Source organism: Gorilla gorilla, chromosome 4 (genome assembly GCF_029281585.2).
Source record: "Gorilla gorilla gorilla isolate KB3781 chromosome 4, NHGRI_mGorGor1-v2.1_pri, whole genome shotgun sequence".
Classification (NCBI taxonomy): domain Eukaryota; kingdom Metazoa; phylum Chordata; class Mammalia; order Primates; family Hominidae; genus Gorilla; species Gorilla gorilla.
The window spans coordinates 123,490,528-123,509,620 of record NC_073228.2 but is presented as its reverse complement, the minus strand read 5'-3'; the positions used below and the strand labels follow the sequence as shown (position 1 = coordinate 123,509,620).

Here is a 19,093-nt window from a genome sequence, read left to right as displayed (position 1 = left end):
AATATATGAGCTAACTCTGTACAAATATAAGGAGAAATTGACAAGTTCACAATCATTGTAAAATATTTCAGGCTAAACCAGAAACTGGAAGATCAGACTTAAAAATAGAAAGGATAAGCAATATTTGAATAAAATAAAGGAGACTGATTAACAGATATGCATATGAACTTGAATCCAATAGAGAATACACATTCTTTTCAAGTACATATGAAACACTTTTTAAATTGATTATGCACCAGGTTACAATAAAACTTTGGCAACTTTAAAATGTATGCCTATGTGATTCACAGATTAAAAAGAATATCAGAATAGAAATTATAAAACATTTAGAAATAAATAGCAATGAAAGTATAACACAAAACTTGTGGAATACTACTAAAATGGCATTTCAGAAAATTTGCATAGCTTCATATGCATTTATTTAAAAATAAGAATGATTAAAAATCAATAAGTTAATTGTTCAATAGATGCTGGAAAAAGAAAACATTGAGTAAACCTATAAAAGAAGGAAAGAAATAATAAAGGTACGATTAGAAAATCAAAAAAAGGAAATAATACAAAATATCAACACTACTAAAAGATTTCATTTTCAATTATTAAAATAACAAATCTCTGGCAACACTAATCAGTTGAACTAGGTGAGTAAATGTGCAAACAAAAAATTAGAAAAAAATGCAATCATAATTACAATAGAAGATTTTTAAATCACAGACTACCATGATAAAACTATGAACTACTTTGTGTTATTAAATGTAATTTGTAAAAATATAAATGTGTTTCCAGAAAAACTGAAAACTTTAAACAACAAATTAAAATAATAATAAAAATTATTCTCAACCCTCTCTCTACCCAAGAAAAGAAAAATCCTACGTAAGGCTTTTAAAGAAAAACTTTACCTAAACTTCAAGCATTAAATTGGAGGGGAGGGGCCAAGATGGCCAACTGCAAACAGCTGCAAGTCGGTGGCTCCCACCAAAAAGAATCAACACAGCGTGTGAATCCTGCACTGACTGGATAAAGAAAATGTGGTACATACACACCATAGAATACCATGCAGCCATAAAAAGGAACAAGATCATGTCCTTTTCAGGGACATGGATGGAGCTGGAAGCCATTATTCTCAGCAAACTAACGCAGGAACAGAAAACCAAACACTGTATGTTCTCAATTATAAGTTGGAGCTGAGCAATGAGAACACATGGACACAGGGACGGGAAAAACACACACTGGGGCCTGTTAGGAGGGAAGAAGGGAGAGCATCAGGATAAATAGCTAATGCATGCAGGGCTTAACACCTAGGTGATAGGTTGACAGGTGCAGCAAACCACCATGGCACATCTTTAGCTATGTAACAAACCTGCACAGCCTGCACATGTATTCTGGAACTTAAAATAAAATTAAATTTAAAAAAAAAGGACTAAGTGAACTCCCATTCCACAGAAGCTCTTTCAGGGATGAGAGGAAAAAAATCATGGCATAGGAGATAGCTAATTTTGGTTTTTAAAAAAAAAAAATGGACAAGGGTAATGTAAGAAAAAAATTATACTCTGATTTTATTTGTGAATAGTCATAGAAATCCTAAATTTCTTAATAGCAAAGTGAATTCAACAGTTTAGTAAAAGAAAACAATAATGGTAAAATGAGGTTTATTTCAGGGAGGCCAGGATGGTTCATCATCCAAAAACCTATGATGCATTACACAAAATTAACAACTACAGGAATGAAATCATCTGAACAGATGCATCAAACCCACATAAAATTCAACAATCATTCTCACCTTTTTTAAAAAATTAGGTTATTTTTATGGTCACTATTATTTTATATTGTACCAGAGGTCCTAGCCTGTTCAGTAACAGAAGAAAAATAAAAGTGCCATCTAGAAACAAAAAGGAAAAAACTAATTCTTTTTATTTGTATTTAATATGATTGAATATAGAAAAATACAGAATACTATATAGAAATACTTACACCTGAAAAATTTCAAAAAGGTTGCTAGATGTGAGATGAAAATTTAAAATATGCATCAGTAATAACCAATTCTAAGATATAATAGAAAAAACATACCATTTACAAGGTGAATGAAAAGAAAAGATACCTTGGACTGCATCGAATAAAAATTGTATATAACATTTGTGCAGAAAAGCATTAATCATTATTGAAGAACAAAGAAAGAAAAAAAATGCTTGAACAAAGAAAGAAATACACCACGGCAGTAACTACTAAACTGAAATATCTATATAATTCAGCACAGCAATGGATGTCTGGGTATACATTCTAGAGAGAGACTCACATTCTGTGGTAATAGAGGAAATTTGGATGCAACTAAAATTTCATCAAAAAGACAATAAATAAAAAGTTGGCATATTGATAGAATGAACTATAATACAGTAGTAAAAATTAGTTAACTATAGATATGTGTATGACAATGGATAATCTTAAAAACCTGTTTTTTAATAAAAACAAGTTGAAAACTAATAATGAAGTACAATAGTATGTGAAACTTTCAAGATATTCGAAACATTTTATATATTTATATAACAGTATAAAACATGCACAGAAGTATTAAAAAATACTCAAAATCCATATGTAAGGCAATGGAACAGGGGACTATGGCTGTATTTGTAATCATTTTTACTTCAAAGCCATCTGAAGCAAACGTAGAAAAATGCTAAGCTTAATAAAGCAGGATGATGGAAACATAGGTATGTAGCGGAGTTTGTCATGGTCTCATATGAAATCTGGTATCCAGCCTTGAAAAAATTGTCACACAGAAGTCTAATCAAACCCAGGAGCTTGGCTATTGCTGCCTCTGGAAAAGGCTGATAGATATCTTTAGTGCTGATGTAAAACTTCATTCACAAACCACTGGAGAGATAGATGAAAATAATGAATAGCGCTGGGCGCCGTGGCTCACGCCTGCAAACCCAGCACTTTGGGAGGCCCAGGCGGGTAGATCACTTGAGCCCAGGAGTTCAAGACCAGCCTGACCAACATGGTGAAACCTCATCTCTACTAAAAAAAATACAAAATTAGCTGTGTGTGCTGGCACACGCCTGTAAGCCCAGCTACTTGGGAGGCTGAGGCAGGAGAATCACTTGAACTCAGGAGGCAGAGGTTGCAGTGAGCCGAGATCATGCCATCGCACTCCAGCCTGGGCAACAAAAATGAAACTCCATCTCAAAAAAAAAAAAAGAGGAAGAAGAAGAAGAAAAAGAAAAAGGAAAAAAAAAGAAAATGATGAATAGATAGGTAGATTAATTTGTTAATTAAATAATATATCCAGGGAAGGTTTGAAATACAACCTTTATTACGTATGATATTTACATGTTAGACTGAGTGCTGGTCCCTCATCTGCTTCATACCTTGGGCAGTCTGTCTGCTACTATCTCCATGGCTCTTTCTTCTCCCTGGAAGTGAAGAAAACAATTGAGGCAGAAGAGGAAGAGGCAAGAAACAATACAAGCATTGCTAGTCAGTTACCCTTCACCTTTGTTTTAAAGCTCAGAGTCATGCAACCCACAGTGAGTTCATTTCCAGATCAAATGCAGCAAAATGAAGGTTCTGAAACATTTCCAGTTCTCTTGGTGTCTCATCATGATGATGTTGTTACCTCTCCAAATTCCCCTTTTCCCCAAGGGCTATATCCATGGGCTGAGGTGGGATCCCAGCTCAGGCCAAAGGCTCTCAGACTCCACACCTCTGATCTTGCTGGCCTCCTGTCCTTTCAGGCCAATCCTGGCCCTTGAGGTTACACTGAGCTTCCGCTGCCTAGAAGAGCTGCAGCACTTCCTCTTAGAATTGAGGACAATCATGGAGACATTGAGAAAGTTCCCAGTCAATGCTCTTCACCTTGTCATCTAAGCAAATGGAGGACAATTCCCCCAGAAGCACCAGGTGCATGATAAGTTGATGTGGCTGCAGAGCCACCAGGTGACCCAGTGCATCCCTGCAGCTCCTTCCCTTGGATTCCTCTGGGCCCTCACAACACAGCCTCAGAAAACTGCAAGTCTCACTCCTTACCTCTTGCAAGAGAAGGCCACACCATCTTCCAGTATCTTCTGGCCCATAAGTCTCAGCTGCTGTGTGAAAATCAAACCAAAGAAAGACACTTCTTAGTTAATGCGACTTTTGAAATTCTCAGAATTTCCTGCAGGAGCTGGAAAGGTCAAGACAAATCCTGACTTACAATCGAGACTTTATTAGATGCCTAGGCAAGAAGCAGGGATCCCAGTTATGTCCCCCTCCATTGTTCCCTGAGCCAATAAAGCCCCCAAATCTTCCTTACAGAGACCTAAGCCTGAAATGGGGAGACAGTACTGGCTTGGGGAAGCCATTACTCCCTCAGCAGACCCGCAACCCAGCCTTTGCTCACTTCCTGTCCTTTGGAGAATGAAACACACAGCCTGGACATTGGCTCCAGGATATCCTCAGGCCAAGGTCTTCCTCTGTGGGCTGCCCCTCCTCCTCCTTTGCTTCTGTTTTCTCTTCCTCCTCCTTCTCATTTCCATTTTCCTCCTCCTGCTCGTCTTGGGTGCTCTCTGATTCCATGTTGCCTGTCAGCTGAGCCATGGTGAGATGAAAGACGTGGCAGCTGAAGCCCTCTCTGATCCCAAACTGCACATGCTCCTGGAGGGCTTCCATGGTGGTGAACACCCGGCAGCAGGCCATGCACCTGAAGCCGTTCTCCATGGTCACCAGCCAGTCAGGAGTCTTGGCCCTGGGTGTGTCCTCAACGGTGGGTGAGCCTGGCAGGCTGTCTGATTCTGTCCTTTCCTCATGCTCTTTCTCCTCCCCACTGGGCTCACTGTCAGACAGGAGGTTTCTGGTGGACACATCAGAGGGGGGAGTACCTACCCTCACAACCTCAGAAAGGGTCACTTCTTCCATCCTTGGCTGCTTTTCTAAGGACTCCGAAGTTTCCTCTGTCTCCCAGGAGACAGCCACACCTTTGTTCATTTGTACCTGCATGTAGTATATTTTCATGCCCCTTTCCTCTTCGTTTACACACGGAGAGGACACACAAGTCTTATAGGATGAATGGGACGACAACGGGACATGTTGTGAGCGGGGAGGAGTCTCTCCTCGTTCCTGAACCTGGGCCAGGGGTGATTGAGGCTGGGGGCTGTCTCGATGTATTCTCTGGATTCCTGGGAAAGGAAATTAGAAACATGAGCAGATGCATGGGCCATGCTAGGAGCTGAGGGAACGTAAGTTAAATATGTGTGGTGCAGGAGACAGGGACTGTGTGTGGTGAGATGCAGCTGTGTGGTGAGCTTGGTATTTGTTGTTCATATTGTGGGGTAGTGATTCTAGTGTCATTTGCATGTAGGGATGTTGGTGGGGTGCCCATATATAGGGGTGTGGAGTATGGTGGTGAGGACTGCAGCATATGTGGAATGTCGGCAGCATGTGTGTGCTATGAGGATGTGAGTTGGTGCCATCATTGATGTGTTATTTGTGGAATGTGGGAGGTAGTGTGGGAGAATGGCACTGCAGGTCATGCATTTGGGTGGTGTGTGTACAGAAAGTGTACCTGTGGAGCGTGTGGCTGTATGTGTGAGGTGTGTGGGCCTGAGCTAGAGTCCCGCTGCAGTGCTGGAGGCCTGGGCTGAGGAACTCTGTCTTTCTCTGGAAGGCAAAGGCAGAGCCCAAATAGTTCCAATGAAAGTGCTTAATCTGGTCCTGTGGCCCTACACCCCAACAGCAGACTTTTCCGGCCTCTGCTCCCTGACTGCCTGACTGCACACCAGGGCTCATGCTCTCCTACACTGAGCTTATATTCATGCTCTTCTAACAGCTCTGTCGTCTTGCCCAGACACCTCTGCAGAGCTCTGATCATATCCAACTGCCCTGGGTTTCTTCTTAGCCTCATCCTTGGATCTATGGGCCTCCTGCCCCCTACCCAAGGAGCCCTGCACCCAATCCCATGCCTAAGGAGTCCAGCACCCAAAGAGTCTCATACCCATAGCACCCTGCATCCAGAGTCTCATGCTCAAGGAACCTCACACCCGGAGAATCTCACATCCAAGGAGCCCCACACCCAAAGAGTGTCACACCGAAGGAGCCCCAAACCCAAAAAGCCCCACTCCCAAAGAGCCTTACACCCAAGCAGCACAGCAACCAAAGAGTCTCATGCCCACAGAGCCCCACACTCAAATATTTTCATGCCCAGTGAACCCCACCGCCAAGGAGCCACGTGCCCAAGGAACCCTGCACCCTTACCACTGTGGATGAGCTTGCGTGAAGAAGAAACGCAGGAGAAGTATTCGGAGGTAGAAGTAACTTCTCCCACCCCTTGTCTCCAGCCTTTGGTGACTCTAGTGGATCCAGGCTGCAGGGCATCCTCTTGGGACTTTGACATTCCTGAGAAAGGTATGAAGGGCACAGATATATGATGGATGGGGAATGTTTGTGCATCATTTACCATCCAACAAATATTTACTGAGTGGCTGACATATGTCAGGTGTAGTGAACACACATGGTTTGTGAGACAGGCTTCTGGTGGATACTCCAGTATTTAATTACAGTCAACAGGTATTTTGATAGTGTATCAATAGGAACATAGGCCTGTGTGGTGACTATGAATACGTCTGAAGTGTAAGAGTGATACATACCAGATAGCCTTTGATATGTGTAGATTTGTGTGGGTATATTGTAGAAACGTGTCTGTGTCTGTGGAGTTTGTGTGCATAGTTTTGTGTTTACAACCCTGAAATTATGCAATATGTAACTTTTCCTGATTATATGGTGTGGCTTGTATTTATAATGTACATTCATTCATTCATCTGGCAATATTTTCATGAACAGCTACCATGAATCAGACACCAGTCCACTCTTCTAGGCTCCAGGAATACTGAACAAAACAGTCCTTCTTCTAAGTGGACTTTACATTCTAGACAAGGAAGACAGACATTAAGCAGAAATATATAAGTATATCATAGGTCAGCTCATTATGAATATATAAGGGTCATCAGATTTAGCAAACAAAAATAGCTGATGCCAAGTTAAATTTGAATTTTAGATAAATTACAAATAATTTTTTTTAGTGTAAGTGTGTCCCATGCAATATTTGTCATACTTATTTTTAGTGTCAGTATGTTCCATATCATATTTGGGACACACTTATACTAAAAAATCATCGGTGGTTTATCTGATATTCAAGTTTAACTGAACATCCTGTATTTTATCCGGCAACCCTAATAAGGGGATGGTGGTGAATCTTTGTTTCGTTGTGGTCTATGCAAAGCAGGCCTGGCTCTGGTACACAATGTGTTGCAGATATGGCATGTATGATGTGTGACTGGCTCTAAAAGAGGTATTTAGAGATAGTTTAACATAGCTGTGTTCGTGTGAGAGTTGAGGAGACACACACACACACTCCCCACACACAAGAAATCTCTGTAGGAAGAAAAGACTGTCACACACATGGGTTGTGTGAGTATGTAATAGAGGAACGGTATGTATATATAACTATATCCACTGTGTGTGGAGGTGTGTGACTCTTTTTCTGTATAAGAGTATATATGGGCATATGAGTGACTGTCTCCTGGAATACCCTTAACAAAAATTCGGTATACACTGTTACGTGTATTGAGTGTTGCCCAGGCCCAGGCATGGTGATAGGAAGTTCACCCCGCAGACCCCACCACTGTGCTCCTATTATCTCCAGTCCTCCCCCTCCCAACACACACACACACGTGCACACACAGACACACACACACACAGGCAGACAAAACATTCTGAAATGTAAGGGTAGATGAAGGAGAGGAAAACCATTGCCTTCCCCTTCCTGTCCCAGCCCCCTGCTCTCCATGCCTACTCTCCACGCCTCCATTCCCAGGGCTCAATCTACAGGTCTTTAGGACCTTCAGCCTCATAGGCGCTGCTGAGCTCTAATAGGGGCAGAAGCCTCCAGGGCCATCTCTGGGGCAGGCTCCTTTCTGCCCTGTCTCCTGCATGTGAGCATCCCCCTTTCAGGATAAGTGGCTTGTTTACATTTAATACATGCCATTATCATGCAGCCTGGGAAGTAAATTGACAGCGATCTGAGGCCCTTACCCTGTGCTTCATTTCCTCTGGGAAGTCCCACACTGTGGATTCACAAACTCTATTGGATTAATTGGTTAATTCTTCCTGCTGAAGCAATCAAGCCTCCGTGGTTTCACTATGACGCCATCCCTAAACAAGTGTTTAATCTACTTTCTAACAAGCATTTCACTTCTCAAGATATTTTTCAACAAGGCCTTTAACTCATTGGGCTACTCTCGTTTCTGCTAAAAGGTGTAGTGCAAATCATAGATTTCTACCAGCACACTTCACACCTTCCACCTCAGTCACCCCAGGGAAAGAGCAAATAGAGAGAATACGAGAGAAAGACGAGACTCAGGCTGCATCACTGGGTCTTTGTAAGTGGGTCCCCCGCCTGCCTGAGACTGGCATAGTTCCAGGTACCAGCAGCCCCAGAACAAAAGTTCTCAGCCCAGCAGGTTTGGCTTTCTGTGTGCTAGGGGCATCTGAACTTCCTGTCCGTCTCACATCCGGGTACCCTCAAGATGGATGTGCGGGCATCAGCCAACAGCCAGGTCTTCCCCTCCCTACTGCATAGGTGGTACATTCTCCTCAGTTCCTCCTCCCTAAAGAAGGCTCAGGCTGGCCGGGAGCGATAGCTCACGCCTCTAATCCCAGCACTTTGGGAGGCCGAGGCGGGTGGATCATGAGGTCAGGAGATCGAAACCATCCTGGCTAACACGGTGAAACCCTGTCTCTACTAAAAATACAAAAAAAAAAAAAAAATTAGCCAGGCGTGGTGGTGGGCGCCTGTAGTCCCAGCTACTCGGGAGGCTGAGGCAGGTGAATGGCGTGAACCTGGGAGGCGGAGCTTGCAGTGAGCCGAGCTCACACCACTGCACTACAGCCTGGGCGACAGAGCAAGACTCCGTCTCAGAAACAAAAAAAAAAAGAAAAAAAAGGAGGCCGAAGCAGGCGGATCAGGAGGTCAGGAGATCGAGACCATCCTGGCTAACACGGTGAAACCCCGTCTCTACTAAAAATACAAAAAATTAGCCGGGCGTGGTCGTGGGCACCTGTAGTCCCAGCTACTCGGGAGGCTGAGGCAGGAGAATGGCGTGAACCTGAGAGGCAGAGCTTTCAGTGAGCCAAGATCGCGCCACTGCACTCCAGCCTGGGCGACAGAGCGAGACTCCGTCTCAAAAAAGAAAACGAAGAAGGCTCAGGCTGGCCAGTGACACTCGTGCCCCAGACAGTTTGCCCCGCACATACCTCCTCCCTTCTCAGCGGTTTCCTGGGACTCTTCATTTTCCAAATGTTTCCTCTTTTGTCGTCGTTTCATGATATCAGCTAGAAGAGTTTCTAGAAGATGCTTAATGTCCACCTCCCACTTTTTCCTGTAGATTGGCCCTTCTTGGCTCTCAGGAAATTCATTAAAAAGATTCAGTACGAATAAAAGTAGTTGAATCTCCGAGATAGCTAAAGAACTCAGACCGCTTAGTGAAGGAGCAGCACTGCCCAGTGCCCACTACACTGCAGGGCTGTTAAGGTTCAAAGGTCACCAGGCCCACAGCAGATTCTCTGACCTCAATGATGACATCACGGCGTTCTGCGGACCTAGGTCCAACACAGTCTGTGCAACTGCAGAGACGTCGTTTTCAAAAACAATTCCTTTTTTCCAATAGAAGTCCTCTAACGAATTCAACTCTCCCGTATTTCAAATGTGGCAGAATATTTTGAGATGTTAACATGTTCTGTTTAATTTTTTTCTTTTCTCCTTTTTTTTCACCCTTTCCCTTCTGGACTCAAGCAGGTAGCAGGCTTTGTGTTCATTGCTCAGAGGAGGGGTATGGCAGGGCTGAAAGCAGCAATAGCATGTTAATCATCTTGACTTTTCTTTCTTTTTTTTTTTTTGTTTTTTTTTTTTTGTTTTTATTTTGTTTTGTTTGTTCAGAGACAGGGTCTCTCTCTGTTGCCCAGGCTGGATTGCAGTGGTGTGATCATAGGGTCTCTTCAGCCCCTAGGCTCAAGTGATTATCACACTTCAGCCTCCCGAGTAGCTGGGACAACAGGCACCAGACACGAGGCACCACACCTGGCTAATTTTTTTTTTTTTTTTTTTTTTTTTTGAGAAACAGGGTCTCAGTATGTTGCCCAGGTTGGTCTTGAACTCCTAGCCTCAAGCTATCCTCCTGCCTTAGGCTCCCAAAGTGCTAGGATTGTAGGCATGAGCCACCACACCCCACCTGACTTTTATTTCTAAAATCTCAAACTCTGTAGGAAAGAGGAAAGTTAGCAGAAACATAACGGAAGCAGGATTTTTTTTAATTAGGCATGCCCCCTTCTTGCTCTACTACAGTGTTGAGAGGTACTGATTAGGTCAGAGAGAGAGAGGGATCTTCAAACTATGGAGGAGAGGAGCCCTCTAAAATGTAGCCGAAGAGGTACATGTGGCAAAAACTTCAAGAAGGGCTGGCTGTATTATGCGTACAGGCAGAATCATGGCAACCTATCTCACACATGGCATAGGAGCCACACCACCTAAAGACACCCTTGCAGCTGAGCTGATGGGCATCTAAACTTCAGCTGTATGCTCCAATAACCAGAGACTATGCTCTCACCCCACCCTCAAAGCCTCAGCCCTGTATGATTTCCAAATAGGGAGGGGTGGAAATCCAAACAGGACATCAACAGAACCAAGGCTTAAATTACAAATTAAATGGAGTTACATAAGAAAATTGCATACTATTTCCTGCACATCTCTGCTCATGGGCTGAAATGTATACCAGTTATAAGTGGCAATCCATCTGGATCTTTCTGATTCCAATCTAAAATTAGAGACACCTTATTTGGGGCAGTGGCCCCAATCCAGTGGGACTATTAGTTGACAAGTATGAGGGGGACTCCCAGAAATCACTGCGTTAAAAAAGCAGTAGAAATACCCAGAGGACCAAGATGGGCCCAAATTTGAAAGGGCACTGCAGACTGTCCCCAGGCAGAAGGAGAATGAAGATAGGGCAAATGTAGCCTTGTAAAAAATTGCTGATGAGATTAAATCTCCAGTTTCTTAAAGAATCCCTAAAAAAGAGGGGCCAAAGAGCATTTTTTTGGGTGGTAGAAATTTTCAGACTAAAGTAGAGAGAATTGTATAATGGGAATGCAGCTTCATGTACACATAATCCAGTTTCAACAGTTATCAGTATTCTGCCATTCTTGTTCCAACCACCACACACACAGACTTTTAGTCTTTTGTTCGTTTCTTTTTATTTAGGTGTTTGAGATAGAGGAGTGGGGGACTGCTGTATTTTAAAGCAAATTCCAGACATTATGTCATTTCTCCTTGAATGCAGCAGTATGTACCTACAAAGATATGAACTTTTAAAAAGCATAACAGATATATCATTATCTCACCAAATGAATTTAATCATAATTCTTTTATATAATTTCATAACCAAGCCATACTCAATTTCCTCCAAATATGCTAAAATATCTTTGTATAACTGTATTGTTGAGATCAAGATCCAAAGTCCACACATTGTGATTGGTTGATACATCTTTTAGTCTATAACAGTTCTCCCTCCCTTTTTAAGGCATTCACCTGTTGGAAAAAACTAAGTAATTTATCTTCTAGAATTTTCCACAGTTTGGAAATGGTTAATTGTATTCTTGTGATGTTAGCTAGATGTTCCCCTATGAGCTGAATTGCCTTGTAAACAGGTATTTAGGTCTAGATAATTGATTAGTTTTAGATTCAGTGACATGGGAAGCTTGCAGAGTTTTGCAGGAGAAATTACATTTGAAAAGATCACTCTGGTAACTGTGTTGAGAATAGACTTTTAGAAGGCAAAGGCTGAATCAGAGAGAACAGTGGGCCTATTGCAATAATCCAGGAGAGAGATGAGACTGGTTTGGATCACAATGTTAGATGTGAAAATAATGGATAGTGGTCATCTTCTGGATGTATTTTGTAGGAAGAGACAACAGAATTTGCTGAAAGATCAGATATTTTCCAGAAGCTAGGCTTGTGGACTCCTTCATCTGGTACCCCACCAAAAGAGGCCATTCTACATCTGCCCCTGAAGTCATAGCCTTCATGTGGGGAACATGTGGGGACACTAGATCAAAGGAGCCTCCTCTTGTAGCCGACAAAGATGGCTGTTTGTTCCTCCCTCTGACCTCCCCCTCTGGCTTTCCTCTGTTCCTCTTTGACTTCCCCCACCACCAGTTTCATCATCAAAACTCCTTCTGATCCTTGAAGAGTCAGGGAAAAAATGTCCACCAGGTGACCAAATATTACTTAGGAGTAGGAGTCACAGTCCTGGAAGACATACCCCAAACTGTTCACTTTCCTTACCTCTGAGTCAAGAAGGAGGATGAGAGGAACAGGTGCAGAAGATAATGAAAGAGAACTCTACTCCTTATATTTCATACTCTGGATGGTTAGAATTCTATAACAAAAATGTACCAACATATAACTTGTGTAACTAAAAATATACACATATTAAGAACAAACCAGCGAGCCTGCCACTCCTAGAAAATTGACAACATTAAGAATAAAGCAGAAGATATAATTACAGACCCTGCAGACATCAAAAAAATAGCAAGGAAACCCCACAAACAAAGCTATGGACACGAATTTGACAACTTAGATGAAATGGACAAATTTCTCAAAAAAACACAAACTGCTACAACTCGCTCAATATGAAATAAGTAAATTTCATGCCCTATAACTATAAAGGAAATTGAATTTGTAATTGTTAAACTCCCAAAAAAGAAATCTCCATGACTACATGGTTTCACTGGGAAATTCTGTCAAATGTTTAAAGAAGAATTAACATTAATTCTACACAATCTCTTCCAGAAAAAGAGGGAGAGAGATGATTTCTCAATTCATTTTATGAAGTTAGTAATACCCTGATACCAAATCAGACAAAGATAGCAACAAAAAAGAAAACTACTTACCAATATTCCTAATAAATATAGATGCAAAAATTCTTAATAAAATATTAGAAAACATAATTCAGCAATATGTATAAAGAATTACATACCATGACCAAGTGGGGTCTATTCCAAGGATGCAAGACTGATCTATTCCAAGGATGCAAGACTGATTAACCTTCAAAATTCAATCCATATAATCCACTGTATTTATAGGCTAAAAAAGAAAAATCGCATAGGCTGAAGAAGAAAAGAAAATCAACTGATGCAAAACTTTTTAAAGCATTTTAAAATATTCATTCTAGCTGGGTTGGTTTGGTACTCCTATAGTCCAAGCTACTGGGGAGCTGAGGTGAGAAGATCACTTGAGCCCAGAAGTTTGAGGCCATCCTGACAACACAGCAAGACCCCATATCTTTTTTTTTAAAAGTTGTTCTTATAAAAATAGGAATAGAGAGGAAATTTCACAACTCAGTAGAGAGAATCTACATAAAGCCTACCGCTAACATTGATGGTAAAACTGAATGTTTTTCTCCTAAGAACAGGAACATGGCAAAGCTGTCTACTCTCAATGTTCTTAATAATAATGCTCTTAGCATAAAACTGGATGTTCAAGCCAGTGCAAAGGGAAAAAAAAGGAAAACAAAAGTCACACAAGAGAGAATGAAAGAAATAAAACTTCCTATTTCCAGGTGACATGATTGTGTAGAAAATCCCAGAAAATCTACAGAAAGAAGAGGAGGAGGAGGGGGAGGAGAAGGAGGAGGAGGAGGAGGAAGAGGAGGAACAAAGGTAGAGAAGGAAGAAAAAAGAAAAAAGAAAGAGAGAGAGAGAACTTCTATAAATGAATGCAGCAAAGTTACAGGGCAGAAGATAAAATTACATCAATTGTATTTCTATATATTAGCAACAGACACATGAACACCAAAATTAAAACAATACCACTGGCCATGCAGAGTGGCTCACGCCTGTAATTCCAGCATTTTGAGAGGTGGAGGCGAGAGAATCCCTTGAGCCCAGGAGTTCCAGACCAACCTGGACAACATAGCAAGAACCTTTCTCTACAAAAGAAATTTTTAAAAATTAGCTGGGGGTGGTAGCACATGGCTCTGGTCCTAGGTACTCGGGAGGCTAAGCACATGAAATGATATTCAATATCATTATCCATCAGGAAAATGCAAAGTAAAACCACAGTGTATCACTACACAACTATTGGAATGACTACAATAAAAAAGTGACATCATATATTGATGAGGATGTTGGATCATTCATACATTGCTGCTAGAAATGTAAAATGTTATAGCCAAAAGTATGGCAGCTGAAACATATAACTACCTTATTACCCAGCAATTACATTATTGGGCATTTATCCCAAAGAAATGAAAAACCTGCATACAAAAACCTACGTAACAGCTTGTTCGTAATAGCCAAAAACTAGAAACAACTCAGATGCCCTTCATGGGGTGAATTATTAAACAAACTGTGGTACTTTCTTACTTTGAATACTACTTAGCAATAAAATGGATCAAACTTGGATGAATCTTCAGAGAATTACGCAGAGAGGGGGGAAAAGTCAATGCCAAAATGTTATATACTGTGTAATTCCACTTATAAAACATTCCTGGAATAAGGAAAGTATAAAAATGAAAAATCAATTAATGGTTGCCAGTGGTGAAAGAGGGGGTGAGAGTGAGAGAAAAGCAAATGTGGCTATAAAAGAGCAACATGCAATATGGCTATAAAAGAGCATCCCACTGCCACTCACACCATGGGGTGTGGCTCCTCTTCCTTTGGAAAGGGGAGAGAAGATTGGGAAAGACTGCATCTTGTGGTTTGAGTGCCAGCTCAGCTGCACAACAATAGGACACCAGGTAAACTTCTAAGGTTTTTGACTCTAGTCCCTGGCTTCCGGAGGGCACCTCTGAAAATGCGTAGGGCCTCAGGGAACTCGCCACCCTGAAGGGAAGGACACAAGCCTCTCTGGCTTTACCACCTGCTGACAGTAGAGTCCCAGGGCCTTAAGTGAACATAAGTGGTAGCCAGGGAGTGGTTACAGTAGGCCTTCGGTGAGACCCAGTGCTGTGCTGCCTTCAGGTCTGACCCAGTACAATCATAGTGGTGGTGGCCTCATGGGAGTTTGTGTCACTTCATCCCCAGCTCTAGGTGGCTCAGAATAGACAGACTGTGTTTGTTTGGGAGAAAGTAAGGGAAGAGAACAAAAGTATCTGCCTGATAATACAGAGAATTTTTCCAGATCTTGTCCAAGACCATCAAGGTGGTACCTCTAGGAGTCTGCAAGGACCACAGCGTTACTGGGCTTGGGGTGGCCCCTAAAGCAGATACAGCTTAGATCACAACACCAGAGTCCTTTCAAAAAAAGTATTCTCAAGAAGGACAAGTACTAAGTCCAGACTGAGAAGACAACAGTAAATACCTATCTCTTCAATGCCCACACAGACGAACATCTACAAGTATCAAGACCATCCGAGAAAACACAACCTCATCAAATGAACTAAATAAGGCACCAGGAATCAATCCTGGAGAAACAGAAATATGTGATCTTTCAGAAAAGGAATTCAAAGTAACTGTTTTGAGGAAATTCAAATAAATTCAAGACAGCATGCAGAAGGAACTCAGAATTCTATACGTCAAATTTAACAAAGAGATTGAAATAATTAAAAATAATTAAGCAGAAATTGAAGACAAGAAAAACACAACTGGCATACTGAAGAATACACCAGAGTCCTTTAATAGAAGAATTGATCAAGAAGAAGAAAGAATTCATTGAGCTTAAAGACAGGCTATTTGAAAATATACAGTCAGAGGAGACAAAAGAAAAAAGATTTTAAAAAAACAATGAAGCACACTTGCAGGATCTAGAAAATAGTCTCAAAAGGGCAAAACTAAGAGTTGTTGGCCTTAAAGAGGAGATAGAGAATGAGATAGGAGTTAAAAGTTTATTCAAATGAATAATAACAGAAAGCTTTCCAAACCTAGAGAAAGATATCAATATCCAAGTATAAGAAGGTTATAGAACACCAAGCAGATTTAACCCAAAGAAGACAAGCCCAAGGCATTTAATCATCAAACACCCAAAGGTCAAGAATAAAAAAAGGATCTTAAAAGCAGCAAGCAAAAAAGAAAAAAACAAATAACATACAATGGAGGTCCAATACATCTGGCACCAGACTTTTCAGTGGAAACCTTACAAACCCGGAGAGAGTGGCATGACATATTTAAAGTGCTGAACGAGAAAAGTTTACCCTAGAATAATATATCCATGAAAATATCCTTCAAACATGAAGGAAAAATAAAGACTTTTTCAGACAAACAAAAGTTGAGGGATTTAATCAACACCACACCTGTTCTACAAGAAATGCTAAAGGGAGTGCTTCGGTCAGAAAGAAAGGATGTTAATGAGCAACAAGAAATCATCTGAAGATAAAAAAAATAAAACTCACTGGTAATAGTAAGTACACAGAATATTAAAAAACTGTGGCTGCAGAGTATAAACTATCTTAAGAAGAAAGACTAAATGATGGACAAATCAAACATAATTACTACAACAACTTTTCAAGACATAGAAAGTACAATAAGATATAAATAGAAATACCAAAAAGTTAAAAATCAGGAGACAAAATTAAGGCATAACATCTTTATTAACTTTCCTTTGGCTTGCTTGTTTATGCAAACAGTTGTTATCAACTTAAAATAATGGGTTATAAGATACTATTTGCAAGCCACATGGTAAACTCAAACCAAAAAACATACAATGAATACAGAAAAAATGAAAAGCAAGAAACTAAATCATATCATCAAAGAAAAGTACCTTCACTAAAAGGAAAACAGAAAGAGAAGAAAGAAGGGAGAGAAGACCAGAAAACAAATAGAAAAATTGTAGGAGTAAGTCCTTACTTATCAATATTAGCAATGAATATAAATGGACTAAATTAGTCTATCAAAAGACATGGAATGGCTGTGTGGATTTAAAAAAAAACAGGACCTAGTGATCTGTTGCATACAGGAAATACAATTCACCTATGAAGACACACATAGAAATAAAAGAAAGAGGAGAAATAAGATAATCCATGCCAATAGAAACTGAAAAGGAGCAGGAGTAGCTATACTTACATCAGACAAAATAGATTTTAAGACAAAAACTATGCAAGGAGACGAAAAAGGCCACCATACAATAATAAAGGGGTCAATTCAGCAAGATTTAACAATATTAAATATATATGCACCCAACACTGGAGCACATAGATATATAAAGGAAATATTATTAGAGCTGAAGAGAGAGATAGACATCAATATAATAATAGCTGATGACTTCAACACCCCACATTCAGCATTGGAAAGATCTTGCAGACGAATAAACAAAGAAACATCAAACTTAGTCTGCACTATAGACCAAATTGACCTAATAGATATTTACAGAACATTTCATCCAGTAGCTACAGAATACAAATTTTTTTTCCTCAGCACATGGATTATTCCCAAGGACAGATCATATGTTAAGTCACCAAGGACGTCTAAAAACATTCAAAAAGATGAAATCATATCAAGCATCTTCTCTGATCACAATGAAATAAAACCAGAAATCAATAACAAGAGGAATTTTGGAAGCTATACAAACACATGGAAATTAAATATATGCTCCTGAATGACCAGTGGGTCAATGAAGAAATTAAGAAGGAAATTGAAAAAATTTTTGAAGCAAATGATAATGGAAACACAACATACCAAAATCTATGAGGCACAGAAAAAGCAGCTCTAAGAGAGAAGTTTATACCTACAAGTGCCTACAACATCAAAAAGGAAGAAAAACTTCAAACAAGCTAACAATGCACATTAAAGAACTAGAAAAGCAAGAGCATGCCAAATGCAAAATTAACCAAATAAACAATAAAAATCAGAGCAGAAATAAGTGAAAGTGAATGAAAACAATAAAAAAATCAATGAAACAAAAAGTTGGGGTTTTGAAAAGTTAAACAAAATTGACAAACCTTTGGCCAGAGTAAGAAAATAAGAGAAAAGATCCAAATAAATCAGAGATGAAAAAGGAGACATTACAACTTATACTGCAGAAAGTCAGACGATCATTAGTGGCTAGTAGGCACAACTATATGCCAATAAATTGGAAAACCTAGAAGAAATAGACAAATTCTGAGATACATACAACCTACAAGATTGAACCATGAAGAAATCCAAAACCTTAACAGATCAATAACAAGAAACAAGATGAAACCATAATAAAATTTCTCCCAGTAAAGAAAAGGCCAGGACTCAATGACTTTACTGCTGAATTCTACCAAACATTTAAAGAAAAACTAATATCAATCCTACTTAAACTATTCCAAAAAATAGAGAAGGGACTACCTCCAAACTCATTCTATGAGGCCAGTGTTACCCCGTTACCAAAACCGACAAAGACACATGAAAAAAGAAAACTGCAGGCCAATATCTCTGATGAATATTGATGCAAAAATCCTCAACAAAATACTAGCAAACCAAATTCGATATGTTAAAAAGATCATTCACCATGACCAAGTGGGATTTATCCCAGGGATGCAAGCATGGTTCAACATATGCAAATAAATCAATGTGATACATCATAGCAACAGAATGAAGGACAAAAACTATATGATCCTTTTAATTGACATCAGAAAAGCATTTGATAAAATTCAACATCCCTTCATGATAAAACCCCTAGAAAAACTAGGTATAGAAGGAACATACCTCAACATAATAAAAGCCATATGCAACAGACCCACAGGTAATATCATACTGAATGGGGAAAAACTGAAAGCCTTTCCTCTAAGATTTGGAATATAAGGATGCCCACTTTCAACATTGTTATTCAACATAGTACAGGAAGTACTAGCTAGAGAAATGAGACAAGACAAATAATAATGGGCATCCAAATCAGAGAGGAAGAAGTCAAATTATCCTTATTTGCAGATGATATGCTCTTATATTTGGAAAAACCTAAAAACTCTACCGAAAAACTATTACAACTGATAAACAAATTCAGTAAAGTTGCAGGATACAAAATCAACATACAAAAATCAGCAGCATTTTTATATACCAATATTGAACAATCTGAAAAAAAATTTAAGTAATCTCATTTACAACAGCCACAAATGAA

The 19,093-nt window shown here is 40.0% G+C and overlaps 1 protein-coding gene across 5 annotated transcripts; it reads right to left on the bottom strand.

The window, feature by feature from the left end:
- Positions 1 to 3,285: 3,285 nt before the first annotated feature.
- Positions 3,286 to 13,162, bottom strand: FAM170A (family with sequence similarity 170 member A). Of its 5 annotated transcripts, XM_004042396.5 has the most exons (6): positions 13,056 to 13,162; positions 9,280 to 9,865; positions 6,223 to 6,363; positions 4,373 to 5,147; positions 4,021 to 4,079; positions 3,286 to 3,407 (listed from the first exon to the last, which is right to left on the bottom strand). In XM_004042396.5, the coding sequence occupies exons 2-5, from the start codon at positions 9,347 to 9,349 to the stop codon at positions 4,073 to 4,075; spliced, it is 993 nt and encodes a 330-aa protein (XP_004042444.4). In that variant the 5' UTR covers positions 9,350 to 9,865; positions 13,056 to 13,162; the 3' UTR covers positions 3,286 to 3,407; positions 4,021 to 4,072. The 5 variants fall into 5 exon arrangements, with proteins under 5 accessions (XP_004042444.4, XP_063562790.1, XP_018882107.3 ...); XM_063706720.1 differs by lacking the exon at positions 9,280 to 9,865 and having other exon boundaries at positions 13,056 to 13,137; XM_019026562.4 differs by lacking the exon at positions 13,056 to 13,162 and having other exon boundaries at positions 4,855 to 5,147; positions 9,280 to 9,899.
- Between the last annotated feature and the right edge of the window lie 5,931 nt (positions 13,163 to 19,093).

Coding starts and splice junctions, on each gene's coding strand:
- FAM170A (XM_004042396.5), bottom strand. CDS start 9,349: ATGAAACGACGACAAAAGAGGAAACATTTGGAAAATGAAGAGTCCCAG. Junction 6,364..9,279: donor AACCGCTGAGAAGGGAGGAG/GTATGTGCGGGG, acceptor TACCTTTCTCAG/GAATGTCAAAGTCCCAAGAG. Junction 5,148..6,222: donor ACGCAAGCTCATCCACAGTG/GTAAGGGTGCAG, acceptor TTCCTTTCCCAG/GAATCCAGAGAATACATCGA.